Source organism: Camelina sativa, chromosome 14 (assembly GCF_000633955.1).
Source record: "Camelina sativa cultivar DH55 chromosome 14, Cs, whole genome shotgun sequence".
NCBI lineage: Eukaryota > Viridiplantae > Streptophyta > Magnoliopsida > Brassicales > Brassicaceae > Camelina > Camelina sativa.
The window spans coordinates 775,223-799,782 of record NC_025698.1 but is presented as its reverse complement, the minus strand read 5'-3'; the positions used below and the strand labels follow the sequence as shown (position 1 = coordinate 799,782).

The window sequence follows — 24,560 nt, the reverse complement described above, 5'->3', positions numbered from 1 at the left end:
CTTGCTTGCTACTTATCAGACGATGGAGGAGCTTTGCTAACATTTGAAGCCTTGGCTCAAACAGCTAGCTTTGCCAGCACATGGGTGCCGTTCTGCAGGAAACACAATATAGAGACAAGGAACCCTGAGGCCTACTTTGGCCAGAAGCGTAACTTCCTCAAGAACAAAGTGAGGCTGGATTTTGTGAGGGAAAGGAGGAGAGTGAAGAGAGAATATGATGAGTTTAAGGTCAGAATCAACTCATTGCCTGAGGCGATAAGAAGGAGGTCTGATGCTTATAATGTGCATGAAGAGCTCAGAGCTAAGAAGAAACAGATGGAGATGATGATGGGAAGCAATCCTGAAGAAACTGTTAAAGTTCCAAAGGCCACTTGGATGTCTGATGGTTCTCACTGGCCAGGGACTTGGTCCTCTGGAGAATCTGATAATTCCCGAGGAGACCACGCTGGGATCATCCAGGTAACTTCTTTTCTCAAGATTATTTGCTAGTTGTCTAATGTATTCTTGAGGTTTGTATTGAAAAGTGTGTTCTAATATTTGGTGTACTGCTGCAGGCAATGTTAGCTCCTCCGAATGCAGAACCAGTTTATGGAGCAGAAGCAGATGCTGAGAACTTAATTGATACAACAGACGTTGATATCAGGCTGCCAATGCTAGTCTATGTTTCAAGAGAGAAGAGACCGGGTTATGATCACAACAAGAAAGCAGGAGCCATGAATGCTTTGGTTAGAACCAGCGCAATTATGTCTAATGGCCCATTCATCCTCAATCTTGATTGTGACCACTACATCTACAACTCCGTGGCCTTGAGAGAAGGAATGTGCTTCATGCTTGATCGTGGTGGCGACAGAATCTGCTATGTTCAGTTCCCTCAGAGGTTCGAAGGTATTGACCCAAATGATCGTTATGCAAACCACAACACTGTCTTCTTTGATGTTAGTATGAGAGCTTTGGATGGACTTCAAGGTCCAATGTATGTGGGAACTGGCTGCATCTTCCGAAGAACAGCTCTATACGGATTTAGCCCGCCAAGAGCATCTGAACATCACGGCTGGCTTGGAAGAAGAAAGGTGAAGATATCGCTGAGGAAACCGAAAGCCATGAGGAAGAAAGTTGATGAAGTTTCTTTGCCTATAAATGGAGAATACAACGAAGAAGAGAACGATGATGGAGATATTGAATCTCTGCTTCTCCCAAAGAGATTTGGTAACTCAAACTCTTTCGTTGCTTCAATCCCGGTTGCTGAATACCAAGGGAGACTCTTACAAGACTTGCAAGGCAAAGGCAAAAACAGTAGACCAGCTGGCTCACTTGCTGTCCCACGTGAACCGCTTGATGCAGCCACAGTAGCCGAAGCAATCAGTGTGATTTCTTGCTTCTACGAGGACAAAACAGAGTGGGGCAAAAGAGTTGGATGGATCTATGGTTCAGTGACTGAAGACGTAGTCACGGGATATCGAATGCACAACAGAGGATGGAGATCAATCTACTGCGTGACCAAAAGAGACGCTTTCCGTGGAACAGCTCCGATCAATCTAACGGATAGACTTCACCAGGTTCTGAGATGGGCAACAGGATCTGTTGAGATCTTTTTCTCAAGGAACAACGCTATTTTCGCAACCAGAAGGATGAAGTTCTTGCAGAGAGTGGCTTACTTCAATGTCGGAATGTATCCATTCACATCTCTGTTCCTCATCGTCTACTGCATCCTCCCTGCAGTTTCGCTCTTCTCGGGTCAATTCATAGTGCAATCACTCGACATAACGTTCTTGATCTTCCTCCTCGCGATAACACTCACGCTCTGTATGTTATCACTCCTTGAGATCAAATGGTCAGGCATAACTCTCCACGAATGGTGGAGAAACGAGCAGTTCTGGGTTATAGGAGGTACGAGCGCACACCCTGCAGCTGTTCTTCAGGGTCTTCTCAAGGTGATTGCGGGAGTCGATGTCTCTTTTACCTTGACTTCCAAGTCAGCTACACCAGAAGATGGAGACGATGAGTATGCAGATCTGTATATTGTGAAATGGAGCTTTCTGATGGTTCCTCCATTGACGATCATGATGGTGAACATGATTGCGATTGCGGTGGGGCTCGCGAGGACTCTGTACAGTCCATTCCCGCAATGGAGCAAGCTTGTTGGAGGAGTGTTCTTCAGCTTCTGGGTGCTTTGTCATCTGTATCCGTTTGCTAAAGGATTGATGGGAAGAAGAGGCAGAGTTCCGACGATAGTGTTTGTGTGGTCAGGTTTGTTGTCGATTATTGTGTCTTTGCTTTGGGTTTATATCAACCCTCCTTCAGGGAAGCAAGACTATATGCAGTTTCAATTCCCTTGATTCTTTAGGTTAATCTTTGTTTGTGGTACAAGGCATGAAAGTTCTTCTTTCTAGGCTTCATGTTTGTAATCAGATACTCTATTATAATTACGATTTTTCTCAAGTATAAAGAGACTCTTTCTTACTTAATTCACTTACAGTCGGTGGTAATCCTCGGTTTAGCCCTCAAAACCGACTACTACAAGTAACAACAATCTGAAAAGGTACATGTATTTTGCCCAAAAAGATTCGATCAAAACGATTGCGGACTTGTTCCTCGGCAGATAGATACGCTCCTCCATCTTTGAGTCTCTGCGTTTAAGATTCGATAACAAACCTACCTGCTTTGTATAAAATCAATATAAAATAACAAAAACGCTTTAACTTGTGAGCTATGTTTGAATAACCCTAACTATATTTTTATTTAATTTCTTCTTCCCACAAGAACATATTCGTACAGTACTCTTATAAAGAAGTTCACTCTTCTAAAATCGTATCTCCACTCTTGTTGAACTCTCTGAAGCAACACTACAACTATAGTTGCTGTTCCGGCAAGGTCTTCAACAAAATTGTTTTCAGTTGAAAACCAATCGGTCTGGACCACCAAATGAAACTCAGCTAATCTTCGGTTTAGTCCTCATTTTTTGGCTGTTTAGAACAAACAAAACCCAACTTAAGATGAGATTTGTGATTCTGAACAATGCTATTAGGAGGAATCAGCATATGCAAGCAACAAGTCCATAACTTTTTAAAAAAGCGATTTGATCCCACAAAAGTAAACTTTCAGAAAGTGACTAGCGAGTTACAGATTTACATTTGTTACAAAAGCTGATGATAATACATCAGATTCTTTGAAACAAAACAGTGACCAAGAAGTAGCTTATGTGCATACAGAAACTAGGTAAAGATTCGAGATCCTTTAGAGTTGCTCAAGTAAGTTCATATGTGCATATCTCTGGTCTCTACAAGCTAAAAAAAGCACTAAGAAACTACCAAAAAATAAAGGCTAAACAATCGCTGGATCAGTGTGCTCATGGTGTTTCACAATGCATCAGGTCCTGTAAGGACCAAGAAATGTGCCCTACCACTAACCCAACTCCCCACTATTACAATCTCCACCAATTGGACAACAACGGAGTATTAAGTATAATAAAGCTTCCATCTTTCTGTTTATGTAAACGCTATGAGTGCCAAAGAAAAAGCTAACCCAGCAGAGGTAAAAACTTCACATATGCTAGAACGAGTAAAAAAGCCAACCCCACAACAAAAAATGAAACTTACAGTTCAACTTCAACCATTGATGAACAACAAACACAGACAATAAGCAAAACTACACTGCAGTTGAACCAAGTTTTGTGTACATAGGTTACCTGTGAATGCGAAAACTGGGGGGAACTCGAAATTGGGCGTCAATGGGAGTGTTTATACAAATCATAAGGTGCCCACAAAGTGTCTAAAGGACATGGAAGCTTGGAATCAAGCCTTAGCCATGGCTTACCACTACCTGACCAATGAAGCAAACTCACAGGACCAGAATGCAAATCACGGCAGCTACCTCTAACATTATCACCACCAAGCCCATGTTGATTCCACCGATGTGAGATGGGAGCAACGTGACCAGCAAAAACCAGAAGAAACGGAGGAAGAGAGCCAAGCTCATAGATCCTCTCCATCTTCTGAATCTCCATCCATCTCTCAATCCGTTTCGTGTAACTAAATCGTCTCCATTTCTTGAGATCAATCACCATGACACCAGTATTGAAGTAGCAAGGGTTCCTCCCTTTGAACGTCCCGTTAAACCTCTGATCAGACCAGAAACCTCCGGTGAAGTATTTAGTGAAATTGGCGTGACAATACTCCGGAGCTCCGATAGTTCTCGGGCCTAGACTCGTTTTCCAAAGCTTCACAATGTCATCGACGACGATGAGATCCGAATCCAAGTAGATGACCCGCTTGACGCAAGGCTCGAGCAGATCCGCCAAGTAGTTTCTGGCGTAATTGAGCGGTTGCTCTAGGGCTTGCCTCACGGAGGACGAGATCAAGGACTGTACGGTCTCAGGGGCAAAATAGTAAATCTTGAGATTGTTCAATTTGGGGAAAGTGGAGCGGATGAGAGATTCTAGGGTTTGAATCTCGGAGGAGGAGACGAGGAAGTGGAAGAAGACGCTCTGAGGACACATCGAGTGTTGGAGGATTGAATTGACGGCAGCGATTGAGCCGCGGAGGTAATCGATGTCGAGAGTGATGGCCACGTGGACGAGATTAGGGTTGCAGACGCCGGAATCTTCGCCGGAAGATCTGCATTGGTCGGCGTTACGAAAAATCGGGGATTCTCTAAAGGAGGAGGAGGAGTGATGTCGGGATTTGAATTCGCCGGAATCGGGATGCGACGAGGATCGGATAGCTGCGGCGGGGGAAAAGGATCGGAGCGAAGGAGAGAGAAGAATCATGGCTAATGCGGCGGAGAAGACGGCGGAGAATCTCGTAATCCAATGCATGGCGAGAATGCAGAAGAAAGAAGAAAGAACGATACGAACAAATCAGAGAAGAAGAACCTTCTTCGCCTTCATGACCTTCATGGTGGAGAGATTGAAAGAGGAGGCGTAGGATAAGATGAAGAACACAAAACTGAGAGGCACATATCGCATGTCAATGCTACTCTGCGCCTTCTCTTCTCCTCTGCTAATTACTCGTTTGCTCGACTGCGCTTGTCTGTTTTTATTTTTCAGAAGAGATTATTATATTGAGGAACAAGATGATGAAGAAGTGATTAATTTTTTAATTGCCAACAAAAATTACACAAACAGAGAGGGTGAGAGAGAGAGGATAGTGTAATATATTCGTATTTATAGTGGTTGAAATCATCTTTATTTAGTTATTTAAAAGTGTTACTATAAAAAATATATAATAATAATTAAATGTGGATTAATTTAAGCAAAGTGGGATACGTGAAAGTAAAGATGTATAATTAAATTCATTGTGAAGAGCAAATGTCAGTGTCGTCTTTGAGGGCTGGTGGGTGATGATTCTATTTCTAGGTACTGTATGTATATGTACTTTCACTTTCTCTTACTTACCAGTTTATAATGTAATGATGTTTAGATCTCTTTTGACATGGCGCATGTTTTACGTACTATGTTAGACAAAAAAAATTGTATAGAGAGAGAAGCTTCAGCGAAACGTCGACCCAACCTAACCAACACCGACCATATTATCGTGCCCGATAAATTTTCTTAGATGATACCTAATACCTTCTTTTTGTTGGTTTAATATAATAATGCTATTTTACAGGGTCAGAAAAAAATGCTTTTTTATATATATATATAAAATACTATAACTAACGTTTAGCTAAACTCGAGAGAGCCTCTTTTATCGTTGTTGATTAAAAGGTGTTTCTCTATTCGTAATCTTACTTTAATTAAAATGAACTAATGACGATTCTCTTGCCTTGGGAGTTGGGAATGAGGTCCCGCGATGAGTAAACTAGTACGGGAAAAACTAGACCTTTTAATACGGCGTTGGTAAGACTGACACAGTCACACCACACTTGACCATTTCGAATCTTATTTTGCTGCTTCAAGAGACAAGAATCTAACACGTACGTACGTGCACTATGGTGGTATGAATGAATGAACGATGACGAGAGAACCTCGCGTCTTCTTTTTCGTCACTTTCTTCTTTTACTTTTTCGGTTTATCTGTCACTTTCCAGCTGTAATTAACCCGGTCCATTAATCATCTCTCTGTCATGTGTCTTTAACTCAAATCCAATACACATAATTACTATTTGAATCAACATAGTAATCATCCGTACCCTTTTTTTTTACCAAAGTTTTACTTTTTTTTTGTTTCTCAATGTAAAAAATGCATGGTTATAAATTGTTTTCGTAATTCAAAATCTGATTTTTCCTAACATATACGACGATGTTGCTTGTTTAACTACAGTAACTAGCAAACAAACTTAGAGCTTCTCCACTGGGAGTTACTCTCAATGTTTCTCTCTAAATTTGGCCCCAAAATGTGAATAAATAATCCATATTTCGGTCCAACAGGCTGAGAATCGATTCTTGGTGAAGCACTTTGAGCAATCCATGAAAAATGATATGTGGCGTTTTGCGATTGGATGATAGGTAAATATAAAAGCAATTTTTTTTTCACCATTTTCTTCCTTCTTTTTTCTTTCTTTTCCCCGAAATTCTCTCTCTCGACCTACACAGCGACTCGAGGGCGATGTAAACCCTAAACCGGAAAATCAGTGGATTCACCTCGAATCCTTTGATTTTTCCGGCTAAAAATGGTGGGTTTTTGGTTGATGAAGGCGACGGCCACTCCGATCGGCTTAACCCGGAAGATTTCGCTTTTCACGACACGACGACCTACCTCCTTCTGCGACAACGACAGCGGCGGTTTCCTCACGAGGTCCACCGGGAGACGAATCAGACAGAGAAGGTTTGTCGTCTCATCTCTTACTTATTGAATGTTGTTAATCTTTTGGTTTCGTTTAAATTCGATTTGTTTGTGTTAGGATTTGTCGTTTCAATTGGTTTTGAGATTTGTTCTGATGGCTGTAAAGTGAACCGTCTGTTTAGTAGTATAGGATGAACCGTCTATTGTTCTATTAGATTACTTTTTAGGTACTTAATACTTTACTTGGTTGTTTTTGTATTGCTTTGTTGTTTTGATGCAGATCGTCGTCACAATCCAGTCACTGGAGTAGCTTCGTTGCGGTGGTGTGTGACATTCTTCTACGGTATGATTTGTATAACTTGTTGTTGTAGATTCTATGATGATGGATGATGCTATGGTGTGTGACATTCTTCTACGGTATCGCTGACATTCTTTTCTAATGTCTACTAGGGTCTCTGCTACTAAGTGTGATGCACAAGGCTGGCCATGTGGTTTATTCCATGTACTTCCTCCTCTTTCCCTTTTGTATATGTCTGCTATTTTAAGTTTTGGACTCTGCCACATCAGGGACTTTTCAAACATGATTTGGGAGTTTCAAAGAGAAAACACATTGATAAATTTAAATGTCAGTCTCTCTCTTTTATGTAGATCGTTGATATTTTCTCGTGTATCATCTGTTTAGAGGTAAGGTTACATCATCTACATGTCAGTCTCTATATGTGTTTTGTTCTCATCTATGGTAGGTGATTAGTATTCACTTAGTTGTAAGTAACGAGCAGCGACTAAATAGCTTCTGGAAGAGGGTCGCAGCCTAATACAAAGCAAATGGTGGAGCATCCGACTCAAACGGTCGAGGGGCTAGTCAATGTAAGGCTAGGTGGAACAAGATAAACCATCAAGTTAACAAGTTTGTTGGATGTTACACACAAGCGAGTAGTAGAAGGAAGAGTGGAGAATCATAAGACGATGTGATCATTGTGGCGCATGAGATTTACAAGAATGACATTAAGAAGCCATTTATTCTAGAGCATTGCTGGAGGGAACTGAAGCATTATCAGAAATAGATCACGGAGGAATGTACTTACAAGAGGACGAAGCTTGCTTCAGACGGAGCATACTCATCGACTTCGACCAATGATGGAGTTGAGGCGAGGCCTCCGGGAGTTAAGGCATCTAAGAAAAAAGGGAAGAAACCGGCAGTGATTGAAGTAGAGGATAGGTCTGCGGGTAAGTTAGATAGGATCATAGCAATGAAGGATCAAGAACAAGCGGCTAAGGAGAGACACACCAAAATGAGATTGCTAGACATCCTGATTAACAAGGGTGAACAACTAACACCTGCTGAAGCTATAATTAGGGACAAACTCGTTGACCAAATGTTGACAAACATCTAGGTTTCATTTCTCTTCACTTGTTGTGTTTAAATCTTGTTGTGTTTTGTTTAATTTGTGTTCTCAATGTTCGAATAGTTTTGTGCTTAACTGTTGTGACCTTTTCCTTTCGTTTCAACATTTGGTCAACATTTGGTCCTAGAGGGCCGAGCTACGAGAGTTACATACATTGTCAATGGACGGCAATACAAAATGGCTTACTACCTCATTGACGGTATCTATCCCAAATGGGCAACTTTCATCCAATCCATTACACTTCCACATGGCCGAAAAGCAAAACTTTTTGCTCATTATCAAGAAGCATGCCGGAAAGATGTAGAGCGTGCATTTGGAGTCTTGCAAGCTCGATTTGCAATCGTGAAGAATCCCGCACTTTTTTGGGATAAAAGAAAAATAGGGAAAATAATGAGAGCATGTATCATATTGCATAACATGATAGTCGAAGACGAGCGACATGACTACAATTTCTACTATCCAACAGAGTTCTATCATGGAGAAGGAAGCGGAACTTCTCATGTCGATTTAGCGTATTCTATAGATATGGCAACAAATCTAAATAACATGATGAGCAATCGAAATGACGTTCAAGATACAAAAATGCATGATCGTTTGAAAAAAGACTTGATTGAACATATCTGGCAAAAATTTGGTGCAACCCAACAATAAATCTTATTCCAAATTTTGTAAAATATGTTTAATATTTTTAATTTTGTATCTTATGTTTAATATTCCGAATTTTGTAAAATATGTTTAATATTCCGAATTCTGTAAAATTTTATTGTTTTCTGTTTAATGTAATATAAATAATATAAATATTTTTTTATACATGATAGATTAGTAAAATTTTATAATTAATTAATAAAAATTTAAAAAATATATTATTTTAATGAAAAGTAACCTTCATTTGGAAGGATAAATTTTGGTTAAGTTCTAAGTGAATTACTTTAATTATTTTAGTATTAATTATATGATTAATTAATCCTTGAGTAATCCTCTCAAGTTGCTGGAGTAATGATGCTCTTATAGAGTAAGATATGTATAACAATGTTTACATTTTCTGATCGTCGACATTGGTTTCAACAAGTTCATAAATGATGTCTACAATTTAACCACATATCTATCTCATTGATATCCACTAGGTTACAAGTTCGTACAACTGTCTTTGTCGTTTTTTTATTTAATTTGTCAAATCAAAGTAAACACTAATAGCATTGAAATTTCGTTATTTTCTTGTATATTTGCGTTTTGCCTTGCAATTTGTCAAATTAAAGTAACTGGCACTTTTAAAAACGATTAAGACAGTAAAAAAAATAAAGTGATGGCACAACTATAATATCCGAGTTAAACAATATGTATGTTCACTACTACTTGATACTCAGTGAGAAGAAAAACATTTGCAAACATTATTAAGATGTTTCTTCTTTGACTTTCTTTTTTGTTATTTTCAAAAGAGAAAAATTGTATAGAGTTGACTTTTATTGTAAATGCAAACAAAACACACATGCATGATATATGGGTTTGAAACAATCGAATCCTTAGATCAAAAGACAAACTAGAATTCTAGAAAGTTCAGTTTTACACTTTTACAATCTCACTATTGTTTTATATCGTCCTGCTAAATTTCGTAATACCAGAAATCAAATTCCTTTATGAGTGTAAGAATTTATAACGAAGAGACACAACGAATAGAGCTAAAAAGACAGCTACAAAGATTATTGAAACAGAGAAGAAACTAGAAAGGCGAGAAGAGCAATTATTAAGCTGATGGGAGCAGAGATCTCTGGCATAGCTGCTGCGGCGGTGATAATGATCGGTGGTCTAGGCTTGTTAGGAACGCATTCATTGCAAACCGGCGGCAACGGCGGTGGAAGCGGTAACGGGCAGTGATTACATGGTGGTGGCGGTGAAGGAGGGGGAGGAGAAGGCGGCGGCGGGGAAGGAGATGGGGGTGTGGGAGAAGGTGGCGGCGGACAGAAAATCTCTATCGGCGGTAGAGGTGGAGGAAGCGGCGGAGGACAGAGAAATTCTAGTGGCGGCGGCGGTGGGGGTGAGGGCAACGGAGGAGGCGGCTGATCACATGGATTCTCGCATTCTAAACACATTGCACATTCAATCTCTGGTTTCTCTGTTATACTCAACGCAACAGGTTGTGATGATATCAAAAACAGAGAGATGAAACAGAGGAACAACTCCATTCTTAAGATGAAGAGAGAAAAATTCTCAAATGGTGGAAGAAGTAAGATGAATGTTCATGCTTTTTAAAGAACTTGACTTTTTTTCTGAAGAACCTTCAAAAGCTAAAAACTTTGGAATCTGATACCATTTAAAATTTTTACAGCTTTGAATTGAAGAACAAAGCTCTTTTTTGGACCATCTCATATCTGTAATCCACAATGTTCGAACAGATTCTCTTGGTTTGGGGGCTTAAAGGGTTTGTTCACTTTCGTAAGGAACCCAAAATGTCTCAATGCAGCTAATTCAAACAAGTTTTATTTAGACACTTGTAACAATTATTGCGTCTTTAGTTTAAAACCACTCGCCTCTCATTTCCCTTAAGATTCTAGAATGAGGAAACGTTTCAGGATCGCCACGTTCAGCGTTGCGTTTGAATATCATTGTTGCTTTCATCAAAGATTCTTCCGCCGTGTCAAGCTGCTCCGGTAACCATCCGATCACGTCTTTACCAGCAGGGTACGCCGTTCCATCAGTGGCTTGCGTTATAGGTTTACGAGTATCGGCGAATTCAATCTCCGATAAGGGAGAAGCTTTGTGGTGCTTGTAATACTCTTGGTCGGTCTCTGTCTCATCTTCCCTCCGTCTCTGCTCCTCCGCTTCACCTTCGTCTCTAGGGAACGGCGAATCGTCTAAACCAGCACAGCTCACGGAATCAAGCGACGGCGGTGAGGCGGTTGTGTTTTTTCGTCTCTGTTGGAAATGGGGTTCAGACGGGTGACCGACGGGAGTACTCTCTAGCTTGTGCGCGGTGGCGCGTGGTGATTTTGGCGGTACAAGCGGTTGCTCTTCTAGACTCGGTCGTGGAGTGTCGTCCACGATTTCTTCGGCCGCTGTCTTAGGGTTTGCAACATCATCCATACCCTGCAACACAAGCAAGCACCAAAACATTTTCACATCCGGATTAATTAATTTTTAACATCATCTGTACTTATAAATTTATTTAAAAAGATATATATATATATATATTAAACCAATGAATAATAGTAAAAGATAAACTTTAATCAAAGAAATATATACCTCGGGGTCTCTCGGATAAATAGCTGGATCAGCTCCATCGTTACCAGAATGGATCTCTGGATCAGCGGTGCGGCCAGACGTTGAAGATCCAAATGCTAAACGCCTTTGAGCGATTGGTCGAACACGGGAACGCGCCGCTGTAGCAAACGCTACTAATCGGGATTGCATCATCATCAACCTTTCTGCGTTTTCTAGCTGATTAGGGAAGTTTGTAGTGGCGAATTTTTTTATCTTATAGTTTAGACGTTTGGTTTTCAAAGTGTGAGACTCGTGTTAACACGTGTCAATGTCATGCCTCGTCGGTAGTGACGTGGCGGATTTAGAATGACTAGAAAAGCTTAGAAGCTGCTCGGTGTCCCTAGATTTGTCAATCTACTACTCTTCTATTCCAGAAAGCAAATCCCATGGAGTACTTTAACTTTGCATTAAGCTTCAGGGAAAAATGATAAAAAGCCTCAAATAAATTTAATTGTGAATTTGTGATATGCTATTGGAATTGTAAAACGACTCTCTATCTAATTATTATCAAAAACAAAAAAAAAGACAAGTCTATTTTTCACTTCTCATGCATTTATGAAAAATCAATTTTGATCTATTAAAATAGCATTACAACGCTTCACCAAACTCGATATTTGCAATTTAATTCGCAACATTAAAATCTGTCACGCATTAATACAGGCTACTATTACAGTGATGTAAATAAGAAAGATAGACAATGGCTTCTGCATAAAGATAATCTGCAAGTCTTTTTTTAGCAGAAGAGCAAAAAAAAAAAATGAACACAATAGAATAGAGATAATAACACTTTAATTTCCGTCACAAATGCGACAAAAAAATATCCAATCTTTTAAAATTCAAAACGTAACCAAAGAAATGAAACACCCTACAAATTTCAAAACGACCACGTGAGTCCAGAAGCAACTCAGAATAACTTTGATTCTCTCTACTACATAAACCTTCAACCAAAGTTGAAACCACCTGTAGGAGCATGACCACCCTGGTTTCCGAATTGGAAACCGGAAGACTGCTGATAAGTCTGAGGAGCATCCGCACCGCCAGTTTCACCCTCGTCGTCTTCAGCCCAATACGACTCGAGGATTTTCACAGCTTTCTCGTAAATGTCAGTATTATCGTGACTCTGAAGATTCTCAATCTTCTCCAGACCTCCTGCCTCATCAATCATCTGCGCATAGACATTATCTTCAACTGCGTCGGCTTCACCAACTTTCAGAATGTTCTCTAGACCTTCCAAAGTCACTGTGACGACCCTTGGATCAGGACAGGTCAGGAGATCACACAGCGGTTTAATGCAGCCTTGGCTCACGAGAAACCTGCAACGAATTACAGAGTCAAATTACATGAATCGTCGTTTACAACTAACCAGAAGAAAAAACTGAGCTTTGTTGTGCTTTTTTTCTTCTTACTTGATTTGGTCAAGATTGCCACCAGAAGTTGCATTAGAAATTGCCCAGACAGCTTCTTTTTTAATTTCGAACTGACCGTTCTGAAGCAAGTTAATCAGAGGCTGAATAATGCCTGCTTTAAACACTTCCTGCACAACAAAAAGTTTCAGTGTTAAATACAAATGAGAAAAGGGCTTCTGGTTTTATACAAATAGAACCAGGTTTTTCGACATTGTTAGTTGTTAATGTTAAGTAACTCACTTGAATTTGACTTGAGTTCCCAGCTGTAATGTTAGAGATAGTCCAGCAAGTTTCCTTCGTGATGCTCTTCTTGTATGTGTTTTTCAATATGTTTAACAGACCAGGAAGCGCATGACTGTCTATAACCGCCTGTAATGGAGATAACAGAGATGATTTACTAAGTAAACACCAAACCTATAGGACACATTTTGTGTATAACAAATAAGGTAGACAATTAGGGATAGTATTAGTACCTGAGTCTGCATATCATCTCCGGTAACAATATTACCAATGGTACGGAGAGCTGGAACCAGAACTGAGGGCGACGGATGACTAAACAAGACACAGATGACAAGATCAGATTAAGATATATATATATATATATATATATATATATATGTGAATCAAGAATATGTAACTGGTTGCTAAAAGAAATATACTTACGCTAAGAGCAGAACAAGGGGAGGGATGACACCACATCTGTGAGAACTTCTTCGTCGGTTGAATGCAAAAGGCGCTCAAGAACTGGTAAAGCTGGTGTCGTCTGCTCAACAAATGCAATGCAACAATATCAGATCAAATAAAACATATCCAATTGGTGTGTACATGGCAGATAGTTATATGAAAGGAAACCTGCTCAAGTGCTGGTTGCGGCTTCCCTCTGCAGAAATTTGATAATGTCCATGTAGCATTCCTCAGCAAGGAGAGCTTTGAATGCTCGTTGAATTGAGCCAGAAGAGACATCATGGCATCGCAACCGAGGACATAATCACGGAATTTTGGCGAGTCACCAGCGACGTTTCCTAATGCCCAGACAGCCTGTAATCAGGAGAAAGCAAAGTAGTCAGAATGGTAAAACAGTCCGAATAGAGTCATCAAACAATATGATCTAACAGCTTCTTAGCCAAAACATTATACAATAATCAAAACCTAAACTTATACCTGTTCCCGGACTTCCTCACTGGGAGAGCTGAGAAGCTTGATGAAAGAAGGGACAGCACCACTTTCGATAATGACCTTAGTGTCATCAGACGTCCCTGAAGCAATATTGGTGAGCGCCCAAGCTGCCTCAAACTATAATAGAACAAAGAGAGAAAAATCCAATCAAGAAAATAACAAGAATAAATAAAAAAAAACACAAAGCTACACATATATAAATAAGCAGGCTCACCTGAAGCTGAGTGAAGTCATCCCTGGAAAGAAATTGCACAAGGCGAGGAACAACACCAGATTGAATAACTTCAGTGATTGGAGGACTTCGCTCTACAAAAACAAGAATCAACCACAATAAGCAAAAACAACCAAAACGAACTAAACAACCATATGAAGAAGAAGAAGAAGAAATCACAAACCAATTGAAAGCAATCTCCTTAAGCCAGCAGTCGCCGCCAGTTGTGCGTCTCTATCTTCTGAGCTTACTCCGATAACCAACTGTTGTAAGTTCTCCAACTGCAAATTGAAAAGAACCAAGCATCTCTAAGCAATTCAGTTTCTCAAATTAGGGTTTCTCTATACCTCAAAATTCAGTACTCCTCCTGATCTAATTATGAATCTACCTACCTAGATCTTAAACTAGGTTCGCAATCAGATTCAAATCCCTAATCTAAAACCATCTGAATCGGCACAAAAAATAGTAGTAGAAGAAGACGAAGAACATACTCTCGTTTCAGTAGGAAGAGAAGTGGGGAAGCCCTGGCCAAGCTGTGACGCCAAGGGAGCAGTAAAGCCTTCACGCCTCTTCTTCTGCAAGTTCTCCTCTCTCTTGTTCTTCCTAATCTCCACCATGTTATCCTCCCTTCTCCGACGACCTTCATCGGCGTCAACAGATACCTTGTACCTGTTCCTACGAACCTCGGTCTTCGCGCTCGGTCTATAAGACATGGTACCTTAATCGAATCAAATACTAGATTCTGAAGGAATCGTGTATAGAGACGAACAACGATTCGATCGAGCCTTTTTGATTTTTTTTTTTTTTTGTCAGGAGTCAGAGAGGAAGAGGAAGAAGTAGAGGAGAATCAGGGTTTTTGGGGAGTGTTTTTATACATAAAGTGACGCCGGGACTAGAGGTGGAGGCTACGGGTTCAAGGGCGGCAAAGACAATAATGGGCTTGGGCTTTAGTATTATTCACGATATTGCCATAGCTTTTTGAATTTGAAATCACAACGTCTACAAAAGGTATCGCGGGATTTGTTTAATTAATGATACTGGATTTACTGACCTGTCTCTTTTGACTTTTAATAATTTTAAGAGGCTTTATCAAATGAAGTAGCCCAATAGCGGCCCATGTTTTCTCACTAGGCCGTGGAAATATACGTAGTTGCGGTGTTAAGTTACGTAACGTAACCCCGAGTGAGAAATGATTTGGTTAATTGATGATATTCTCTATACTTATAGTAAGGGTTACAAATGAAGGAGAATCCAATTGAAAAGAAACTTGAAGTAGCAAAAGTTGTACGACTTAAAGAGAAAATTCCATTTTAAGAGAATGTTTCAATGTCAAGCAATGCTCCTTTTTTTTTTTTTTTTTTTCATGGTGTTAATTTTTGGTTAGTCCTTTAAGTATTTGCAAAAATTATTAGTAGACAGTAGTTGTAATTCAACCCAAAATCTCCTCATTAATTAGGCTGGATTGCAATTTTAAATTTATAGTATAATACTTTATGCAAAAAATAATAATAGTATAATTCAAGTCTTTGACATTGAGTGTGTGTAACTCTTCTAGAATGATGTTCACCGATCTTATGATGAAGAAAAATTAGAAAAAAAAAATTATATATATATTTGAAAGGTGAAAGGTTAAACTTGAAGTGTACGAAACAAAAAAAAGGGATGACCTAGAGTTGTTTATCACCGATCACAATTTAGTTTCTTCAAACTAAAGCTTCACATTACTTGTCGTTTGGTAAATCAAATCTTCACCCATTTCTCTTTTACTTTGTACACAAACACATATAAATATTTGTGGCCAGTGTTGCCTTCTCCATCTTCTTTGTGTATATATGAAAAGAAAAAAAGAAAAACCAACTTTTTTCTCTTGTTATCTACATAAAGCTTAGGCAGCAATGAAAACCGGAGATAACCGGGAATGGAACAAGGATAGTTATGATCATGAGGAAAAGGTGGAGGAGAAATCGAACGATTCGAATGGGAAATATCAGTTTGGAAGAGTTATTGCCTTTAGAGCATTGTCCGGTACAGCCAACGGCCTCCGGTTTGGAAGTCGCAAGGTAAGAACCGGTAACGTCAAATCCGATGTTCCGAGCCGGCTTAGCAGAGTTTCTTTAGCTCAAGAAGAATAATTAGGATTCAGTTATGCAATCTTTAATCTGTGTTTTTGTCTCTTGACTTAAATGGTATAAATAACACAGTAGCAAATAACAAAAGTACATAAATAGACCACAAGAATGCTCTTCAACATATTTAATCATTTTCTAAAGCATCTTACACCCAATTTCATAACAAACATAAGCGTCGATGGACAAGAACTTAATCACCTCTTCATCAAGAACTTCATTAGCCAAGTCTGTCGGACAAATCTTCCTCTCTGGTTTCCACGAGCCAAACCCCAACAAGTCACAAGCCATACCCTTCAGGCTAAGCCGCCTTGATCTCTCACCATAACTAAAAGGAAAATTTACCTTCACCAAATCACGAACATCAGCTTTCTTAACAACTCTATTTAGCCAGCCGAGCTTAGTGACCGTTTCGGCAATACCTATTCCTATAAAAACAAATTTTTCATCGAGAAATAGATCACTAATGCATTCGCCGAGGTTGGTGTTTTGATTCGTATGAAGTAGTTGGAGAATGAGGCATTTGGTTTTGATGCATAGTTGAAGAGTCGAGGTTTTTGCATCATCTTGAGGATTGGTCTTAGAATTTAAAGAGATGATCACCGTTGGCTCCTCTTGGTAGGCTAATCGTATGGCGAGGATCCAATTCTTGGCTACGGAAACTTCATTTGTCACTGTAGTTTCTATGAGTTTTTCACTAAATGGAATAAAATGTGTAATCGTTACCATCACTCGCTATGATATTTCACTTATCTCTATTCGTCCATGTTCATCGGTATATATGGCTGGAAAAATCAAATTATTCAATTTTCAAAAAGAATTCAATTCAATGTATGGGTCAAATGTGCTGATAATATTACCAAGTTTCGATATGAGCTTATTAAACACACAAAGAAAATAATATTTTGTGAGACTTTAATTAATATATAGCACAAAATTAAATATCCCTCACAAACACACATACATTTATTTCATTTCCTATTTTTCATTAACTGAAATACAATCACAAATTACAAAACAAAAATGAAGAAAAAATTTATAGGAATTTCATTAAATTATAGTAATACCAAAAAACAAAACCGACCAAGAGAAACCTGAAGATTGATCCTTCGTCTGACCAAATTAATGAATCGATATTCTCACGTACGTAAACCCATCTCCATGCACGATGATGACGTCAAATCATATACGATAAGGCCATAACTAGATCATCAGTTCATCATTATCCCCTTGGCTTTGCAACGATCAGTGTAAAGCTGATTTTGCATCTTCATTTGCTCATAGAACCTCACGATGAACTCCTCAGCTTTCTCATTTATCATATCATCTCCTCCTTCCACATCACTATAGCATTCATCTTCCTCGTCGATATCATCATCATAAGGATACTCCAAATCACGTAAGGACATGGCTGATCCATATCCCGAGATTCCTGATGACGATGAAGATGAAGCCGCCGTGAAAACCTCGATAGTTTCCGATAAACGGTCCCCGGATTCATCAACGTCATCAACACCAACACCGTCTTCTCCTCCGGTCTCCGTGCAGGCCGGAAGAGGAGGAGGAGCCGGAGGGAGAACGATCGTATTAATGAAATTGGACGACGGCATTATCGTGATTTCGGAACGGACTTTACGTACGGACTCGACAATTCGACGCCAAAACCTGGTGTTGAAGGTCTTTCTCCTCCGGCGACGACGGAGCATGTACATGACGACGGAGAACATGTGCATCCCTCGTGATACCTTTTTCGTCTTCATGGTCGGAGTCTTGTTTATTTTCTCTAGCTCTAATTGTAAATCACCATTCTGCTTTTGTGTTGAAACTTGATCATCATCATTCTGATATTTTGTTTCCATGAGGAAAATAATAGAACCAAAATATCAGAAAGATGAAGAAAACAAAAAAAATCTTCTCCCGGATTAACAGGGAGAGAGACTTTTTGTTTCTTCTAAGAAAGATTCCGAGGAGGAGCTTTAGTTTGTGTGCAACGGATCTTCTATTTATGTGTTGTGTATAGTGTGGGTGTAAATGATAGTTTTTGAAGTATAGAGGTTGAATAATAAGATGTCAAATTGGCAAGGGGGTTTAAGGGAAGTAGGAACTTTATAACGAAAACTAGAAAACAGTGCGCTTTTTCTGCCGTCGTTATGGGAACAAATAAAATCAAGAAAAGAAAAAACAGCCTAAAAACTTGACTAATTTTATAAATTATTGCTGTAGTTAACTTAATAAAGAAACAAAAAATATATATGTATGGTTCTAATAAATAAAAAAAGAAGGTTCTAATCAAAATTGGCAAGTTTAGTCAACTAAAATTTTGTTGCAACGTAATCAATAAAATACAGATTAATTCCTAGCTAAGGCTTTGTATTAACTCTTCAACTGAATGCGACTACGAACCCACAGCCGTAAGGACATTATTCAAAACAACAATACTATATTGTATGTGTTTTATCCTCATAAACAGGTAGGTTTGTTTTAGTTTTTGGTTTAAGTTGAAAAGCTTAACTATATAGTTATACCAATAAACGTATAAAATTAACAGAATAACTCAATTTGGTTGAGAAATATATGACGCAATTATTAAGAAAAAAAGACAAACGTCCTTGAATGAATGATTGAAAGTTTGATTAAAAAGGAAGGAACCCCTAGGTTACTTGCACGAATAATCTGCCACAAAACATGGTTCCATGCTTTGCACTACGTCCCAACATGTTCGTAAGTATTACACGTAAAAGATGCAGTGTACATCGACCATATGTGGTTTCATATTTGTAAACGTTTTGGTCAATATAAATTTGTATATCTACTTTGATTTATTGGAGGCGGTGATCAGAGATATAAAAAAATATGAAGAGTTTGAATATTGACGTTTTTATCTTAACTAGCTAACGTGGCAATAATTTATAATTGAACTAAATCAAACCGGATTTATTTAGTATGAACCGAATTAAAATCTGTATTTGAATCTATTCAATGCCCATGTACTGTATGTTTTTCCACCAAAATTTTCCATGTTAATGATTTTTAACAAAATCAATGATTTTAAACCAAAAAAAAAAAAGATATATGTTAAGACACGGTTGCGTAGAAAACAAATAAAACAGCAGGACAGCCGTAAGGACATTATTTAACGGCAGAGCGTAACTAAACCAATCAAACTTGTTGAGCTTCTCCCTTACGCTTATTATACAATTGTCTCTCTGATTATTTCTACAATTATAATTATTTGATTACAACGAAGTTTCCATTTGTACGTACGTAAATCTCTATTATACTTTTGTACCATTATTATTAATCAACTCCAATCATCTAACTTTTGTTCGTTAATAATGGTTGAACTTCATAATTAAGTATTTGACCAGATCATATTTTTACCTACGTAGACAAATGAAACAACGATGATCGAATTTAGTTGTTTTCTTTGTGCATTGAAGTTTGTAAGATTCATACAATATTTGTTTGCAATTATGTGATATCTCCTTATTTTAGTTCTAACTAATCACTTACGATCTAATAAACCCTATAACCTTTTAATTACTAACAAAAATACATCTTCTAGACTCACACCTAAATTAAGTTCTTTAACAATAGCTTCAGTTATCCTAGTATGATGAGTGTCGTTTTAGCTTCTTCTACAATAAGGCCAGTAGTTGCGAACACTCATACAATTTGTGCCTACAATTTTTGTGCATTGAAGGTTGTAAGATTCATACAATTTTTGTTGTCATGTGATCCTTATTAATTTCAGTTCTAACTAATCGCTTAGTACTTTCTAATAAATCCTATAACCTTTTAATTACTAAAAGAGCTTTGACTAACTTTAAGACGGTGATAATCATAACATTAACATATTTGTGGATTATAGTATTGAGAAAGAAAGGCACATGGTCTGGAAAAAAATATAACACATTGTTTGTAATTTTGTGGAATTTATGTCTCCTAAAATGTGTCTCCCCGTCGAAATTAATACCAGAACAAGAGTAGGTTTATAAAAAAGGTATTAATATTTTGCAGAAAAATTGTTGTAACTAATTGACATTTACTACACTAAAATATAAAATCTGTTTGAGAAAGAAAATAAAAAACACATTTTGTAGAAATAAAATTGGTTCCACTTAATTCGTTTAAATTTCTTATAACTTGAAATGTCCTTCTGTAGTTGTGATGAAAGACGATTAATTTATATTAGTGAGAAAAAAAACTAAAATCAAACAAATAAAATGATACAAAAAGGAAAATGTAAATTAAGAAACAAACAAAACGGCTAAACAGCTCAGATCTTGCCCGCGTACAGCCCACGTATAGAATCCACTCATCCAGTTTAATATGAAAATAACGTTTAATTTGATCCTTAAACGAACTTATTTTATTGAATAACTTATACGTCAATCTCTCTCTCCGCGTCAACCAAACTGCAAAAAGCTACTTACTTGTGTATATATATATATACATACACACAGAACTGTCCACAACCTCATTCATCACCTGAAGAACCAAATCAGCAAACAAAAAACACACAACAATCAACAAGTGAAGTCAGATCTTAATAAACCAAATCCATGGGGGAATCAAAGAAGAAAAGCAGATCAGTAGCAACACAGAGAGCTTGGAGTCTTGTGAGAATGGCTCTTCTATGGGGGAGAAAAGGTGGAATCTTCAAGAGATGGCACATGTTTGAACTCCGTAACTTGTTCTCCAAGCATCTCAAAGCGCTAGCTCATCATAACAGCGTTAACAACGACCGGTATATCTCTCGTTACGGCGAGAAACAGCTCTCTTTTGACGAGACGCCAATCTTTAACGTTAAGATGCATCGTCCTGCATCCATGAGGTTCCTCTTACCTTGCATTGCTCCTCCCGTTGATTTTGACTATGACTTCGAATTGGACCGTCAAAATGATACCGATGATGCTGGATCATACGGCTACTACGATGAGTCATGCTATGAGAAATCTGACCCTGCGGCTAAGGATCATCAAGAGGAGGAGGAAGAAGAGAAGGGTGTTGATGTGAGAGCAGAGGAGTTCATTGCTAACTTCTATGAACAGATGAAGTTGCAGAGGCAAATCTCGTATTTGCAATACAAAGAACACAACGACCTTGTATGATGATGGTCAAAAGCGTCTCAAGTGTTACTTCAATTTTTTTGTTTGTTATCAATATGTATCCCACAATTTTACAATCAATTCTATAATATAATTTTGGCCTATGAACAAATAAAAATGATTTGTCGTTTGATCTAGAATGTGGATAGAGAGACCTTTCTAAACTTTTTCACAAATCTGAAAAGAGATAGGCACATAAAATTACTGGGTTCACTCACATCGGGCTTTATGTTCCACTTCCACTATTTTGTTGACTTCATTGGCGTTTATTATAGGAGAGATCAACCACCATTCAAGCCTCAAGGGTTTGTTGTTTCATGTAAAAATACTCGCTCAATTAGGAAAAATGAAATGTATCTAAATTTCAATTCCACTTTGTTTTTTACAGTCTTGAGATTCAAATACTAATCACTAAGATCTTTAACTCCAAAAGGACACCTACAAACAAGCTTACTTGTGACTTGTGAGTGAGAAAGAAAGATCAATCAACTAGCTCCTTTTCGTCGACATCAAAAGCTTTACGAGCTTGTTTGAGCTCTTCTTGCATCGCCAACAGTTATCTACACCGGTTCAGTTTTGGCAAATCCTGCATAAAACCGGATCAAGGACACAATCATTATATATAGAATACAAAACCACATAACCCGTCTCAGTCTTTGATTGTATTACTTTACAAAGAATTACCTTGCGGATAAGATACAAGAAGTCATCAACAAGAAGTCTTCCTCGCTTTGAACCAATTTCTTGAGCCTTATGTGTCTGACATATTAAAACATCACTAGTTAGCTTTTTTCTATCTGCTTGTAATGTAAAACATGAATCATCACAGAAAAGAAAAAAGCTCACTACCAAATCTGTGACATACTCCACAACAATGTCTTCTACAAGCGCCACAGTCTCTGGAAGTGGCTAAAGAAGACAGAGGAAGTTTAGATTAGTTTCAGGCTTCAGAACAGTCATAGACTCTTACTTATTACTTCTATGTAGTAGCCTTACGTTTTGCTCATCGCCAAATCCATACATCATATGCTGCACTGAAAAAATCATATCAAAGCAAAACCCAAAATGAGCAGAAACACACAAAACGAAGAATATATCTATGGGTTCTTAAGCTAAAGAGTGTGTTTAAGAAGAATCACATTACATTCTTTCTGAAAGAGGGTTTTGCGTTTTTCCTGTGGCTGAGAAGTTCCCGCAGCTTTGGATTTAGATGATGACGCCGCCGCCGTTGCTGGTGTGTTACTCATCTTCTTCTTCTTTTTCTTCCGATAATCAAATTCCAATGAAATAACAGAAAAATTGGTGAAAATCTCCTTAACCGAGAAAATCCAATTGAGTCGAATACTAATTATTACTAACCCTAGAGTTCGGAGCGTAGAAAAGAAAACTCCGAATTCTACCGAAATAAAAACCCAGAGAGTTCCCAGAAAGTTGTATTCCGGTACCGTAAAACAGCCAACGGAGTGAAATCGAACAAGTTACAAGGTTCTTTATCCAAACCAAATATTGATAAGGAATGAAAACTGAAAAGTGCAAAAAGTGAGAGCAGAGAGCTCACCGGAGATGGATCGACGGGAGTAGCTTCGTTCGGCGATTTCAAAATCGGCGATTAAGATGAAATCGAAGAAACGGGGAGAGTGATGATCTCTCTCTCTCTCTCTCTACTGAGCACTCTTTCTTTTCTATACGAAGCGTTTGGGCTTATTAATAATTAGGCCCATTCATATTATTAATCCAGCCCATTATCTAAACAATAAATGTATAATCCAGCCCATTTTTATTTGCAATACAAAGAACACAACGACCTTGTATGATGATGATCAAAAGCGTCTCAACTGTTACTTCAATTTTTTTTTTGTTTGTTATCAATATGTAACCCACAATTTTACAATCAATCCAATAATATAATTTTGGCCTATGAACAAATAAAAATGATTTGTCGTTTGATCTAGAATATGTGGATAGAGAGACCTTTCCTTGCTCTTTAGTCCGTTGCTAAACTTTTTCACAAATTTGAAAAGAGGTGGCAAATAAAAATATTGGGTTCACTGTTACATCGAGCTTTATGTTCCACTTCCACTATTTTATTGACTTCATTGGCGTTTTTATAGGAATCCTGGGTTGCTCCAAATAAAAAAAGAATATTAAATATATATTCGATTAACCCACAATAGCAATATAACTCAACCGTTATATGAATCTACGATAACTGTTATAATACTTAAAGAATTCTAAACACGATGCCATTTTCATAGTTGTCGAATAGATCTAAGTGATCTGAAGTATGTATCATGATATCCCATTCCAAGGGTAAAAGTTGTGCATTAGTGTTCATCGCATCATTGGATATCAAGCAAAATCAACGACTGGATTCACACCAATGGCGATCTTCAAGCATTGAATTGGGATTTGAGGCTTCACACTTCCACGATCTTGAACAATTACGAAGGAATTGTGCCTCCCTTCCTTGCTCCACTCACAAGTGGTATGTATGTTGTCTTTAGTGATGCATTAACAAATATAAAATATATCTTTATAATGAATATATCTATATTTTGTTAATTATTAAAAGGCCATAAATTATTCTATAAAACAGTTTTATTTTATTTTTGTTAATTATTTACACAACGACCTTGTATGATGGATCAAAAGCGTCTAAGTGTTACTTCAATTTTTTTTTTGTTTGTTATCAATATGTAACCCACAATTTTACAATCAATCCATAATATAATTTTGGCCTATGAACTAATAAAAATGATATGTCGTTTGATCTAGAAAATGTGGATAGAGAGACCTTCCCTTGCTCTTTAGTTCAAGGTTTATTGGGTTCACTGTTACATCGGGCATTATGTTCCACTTCCACTATTTTGAGACTTCATTGGCGTGTTTATTATAGGAAGCCTGAGTTGCTACACAATTTCGTTATCCCAAGAGATCAACCACCATTCGAGTTTTTGTTGTTGCATGTAAAAATACTCGCTCAATTAGTAAAAATGAAATGTATCTAAATTTCAATGCCACTTTGTTTTTTACAGTCTTGAGATTCAAAAACTAATCACTAAAATCTTAACTCCAGAAGGTCACCTACAAACAAGCTTACTTTGTGACTTGTGAGTGAGAAAGAAAGATCAATCAACTAGCTCCTTTA

The 24,560-nt window shown here is 38.0% G+C and overlaps 8 protein-coding genes and 1 pseudogene across 10 annotated transcripts in view; 2 read left to right on the top strand and 7 right to left on the bottom strand.

Annotated features, from left to right (window-relative positions):
* The window catches only part of LOC104760054 (cellulose synthase-like protein D5), a 6,575-nt gene extending 4,113 nt beyond the window's left edge, over window positions 1-2,462 (top strand). Inside the window, exons 3-4 of one of the 3 annotated variants that reach the window (XM_010458956.2) lie at window positions 1-459; window positions 555-2,462. The exon at window positions 1-459 is cut by the window's left edge and continues 1 nt beyond it. In XM_010458956.2, the coding sequence (XP_010457258.1) occupies window positions 1-459; window positions 555-2,336 (2,241 nt within the window). In that variant the 3' untranslated portion in view covers window positions 2,337-2,462. The remainder of the gene's footprint in view (window positions 460-554) is intronic. The other 2 variants (XM_010458955.2, XM_019236017.1) reach the window with 2 other exon arrangements.
* LOC104738755 (probable galacturonosyltransferase-like 5) lies at window positions 2,713-5,126 on the bottom strand. The gene is made up of 2 exons (XM_010458954.2): window positions 3,686-5,126; window positions 2,713-2,963 (listed from the first exon to the last, which is right to left on the bottom strand). Exon 1 carries the CDS (start codon window positions 4,811-4,813, stop codon window positions 3,725-3,727), a length of 1,089 nt encoding a protein of 362 aa, XP_010457256.1. The 5' UTR covers window positions 4,814-5,126; the 3' UTR covers window positions 2,713-2,963; window positions 3,686-3,724.
* On the bottom strand, window positions 9,569-10,465 carry LOC104743121 (leucine-rich repeat extensin-like protein 6). The gene has a single exon (XM_010464235.2). It carries the CDS (start codon window positions 10,305-10,307, stop codon window positions 9,825-9,827), a length of 483 nt encoding a protein of 160 aa, XP_010462537.1. The 5' UTR covers window positions 10,308-10,465; the 3' UTR covers window positions 9,569-9,824.
* LOC104738753 lies at window positions 10,559-11,608 on the bottom strand. Its single transcript, XM_010458953.2, has 2 exons — window positions 11,365-11,608; window positions 10,559-11,208 (listed from the first exon to the last, which is right to left on the bottom strand). Exons 1-2 carry the CDS (start codon window positions 11,536-11,538, stop codon window positions 10,639-10,641), a joined length of 744 nt encoding a protein of 247 aa, XP_010457255.1. The 5' UTR covers window positions 11,539-11,608; the 3' UTR covers window positions 10,559-10,638.
* On the bottom strand, window positions 12,159-15,011 carry LOC104738752 (annotated as a pseudogene).
* Window positions 16,440-17,030, bottom strand: LOC104743120. The gene has a single exon (XM_010464234.1). It carries the CDS (start codon window positions 17,028-17,030, stop codon window positions 16,440-16,442), a length of 591 nt encoding a protein of 196 aa, XP_010462536.1.
* Window positions 17,195-18,375, bottom strand: LOC104738751. Its single transcript, XM_010458952.2, has one exon. The coding sequence runs from the start codon at window positions 18,158-18,160 to the stop codon at window positions 17,513-17,515; it is 648 nt and encodes a 215-aa protein (XP_010457254.1). The 5' UTR covers window positions 18,161-18,375; the 3' UTR covers window positions 17,195-17,512.
* On the top strand, window positions 20,782-21,552 carry LOC104738750. The gene has a single exon (XM_010458951.2). The coding sequence runs from the start codon at window positions 20,867-20,869 to the stop codon at window positions 21,413-21,415; it is 549 nt and encodes a 182-aa protein (XP_010457253.1). The 5' UTR covers window positions 20,782-20,866; the 3' UTR covers window positions 21,416-21,552.
* LOC104738749 (transcription initiation factor TFIID subunit 13-like) lies at window positions 21,750-23,074 on the bottom strand. Its single transcript, XM_019235892.1, has 6 exons — window positions 22,971-23,074; window positions 22,557-22,674; window positions 22,409-22,446; window positions 22,262-22,321; window positions 22,097-22,171; window positions 21,750-21,998 (listed from the first exon to the last, which is right to left on the bottom strand). The coding sequence occupies exons 2-6, from the start codon at window positions 22,657-22,659 to the stop codon at window positions 21,969-21,971; spliced, it is 306 nt and encodes a 101-aa protein (XP_019091437.1). The 5' UTR covers window positions 22,660-22,674; window positions 22,971-23,074; the 3' UTR covers window positions 21,750-21,968.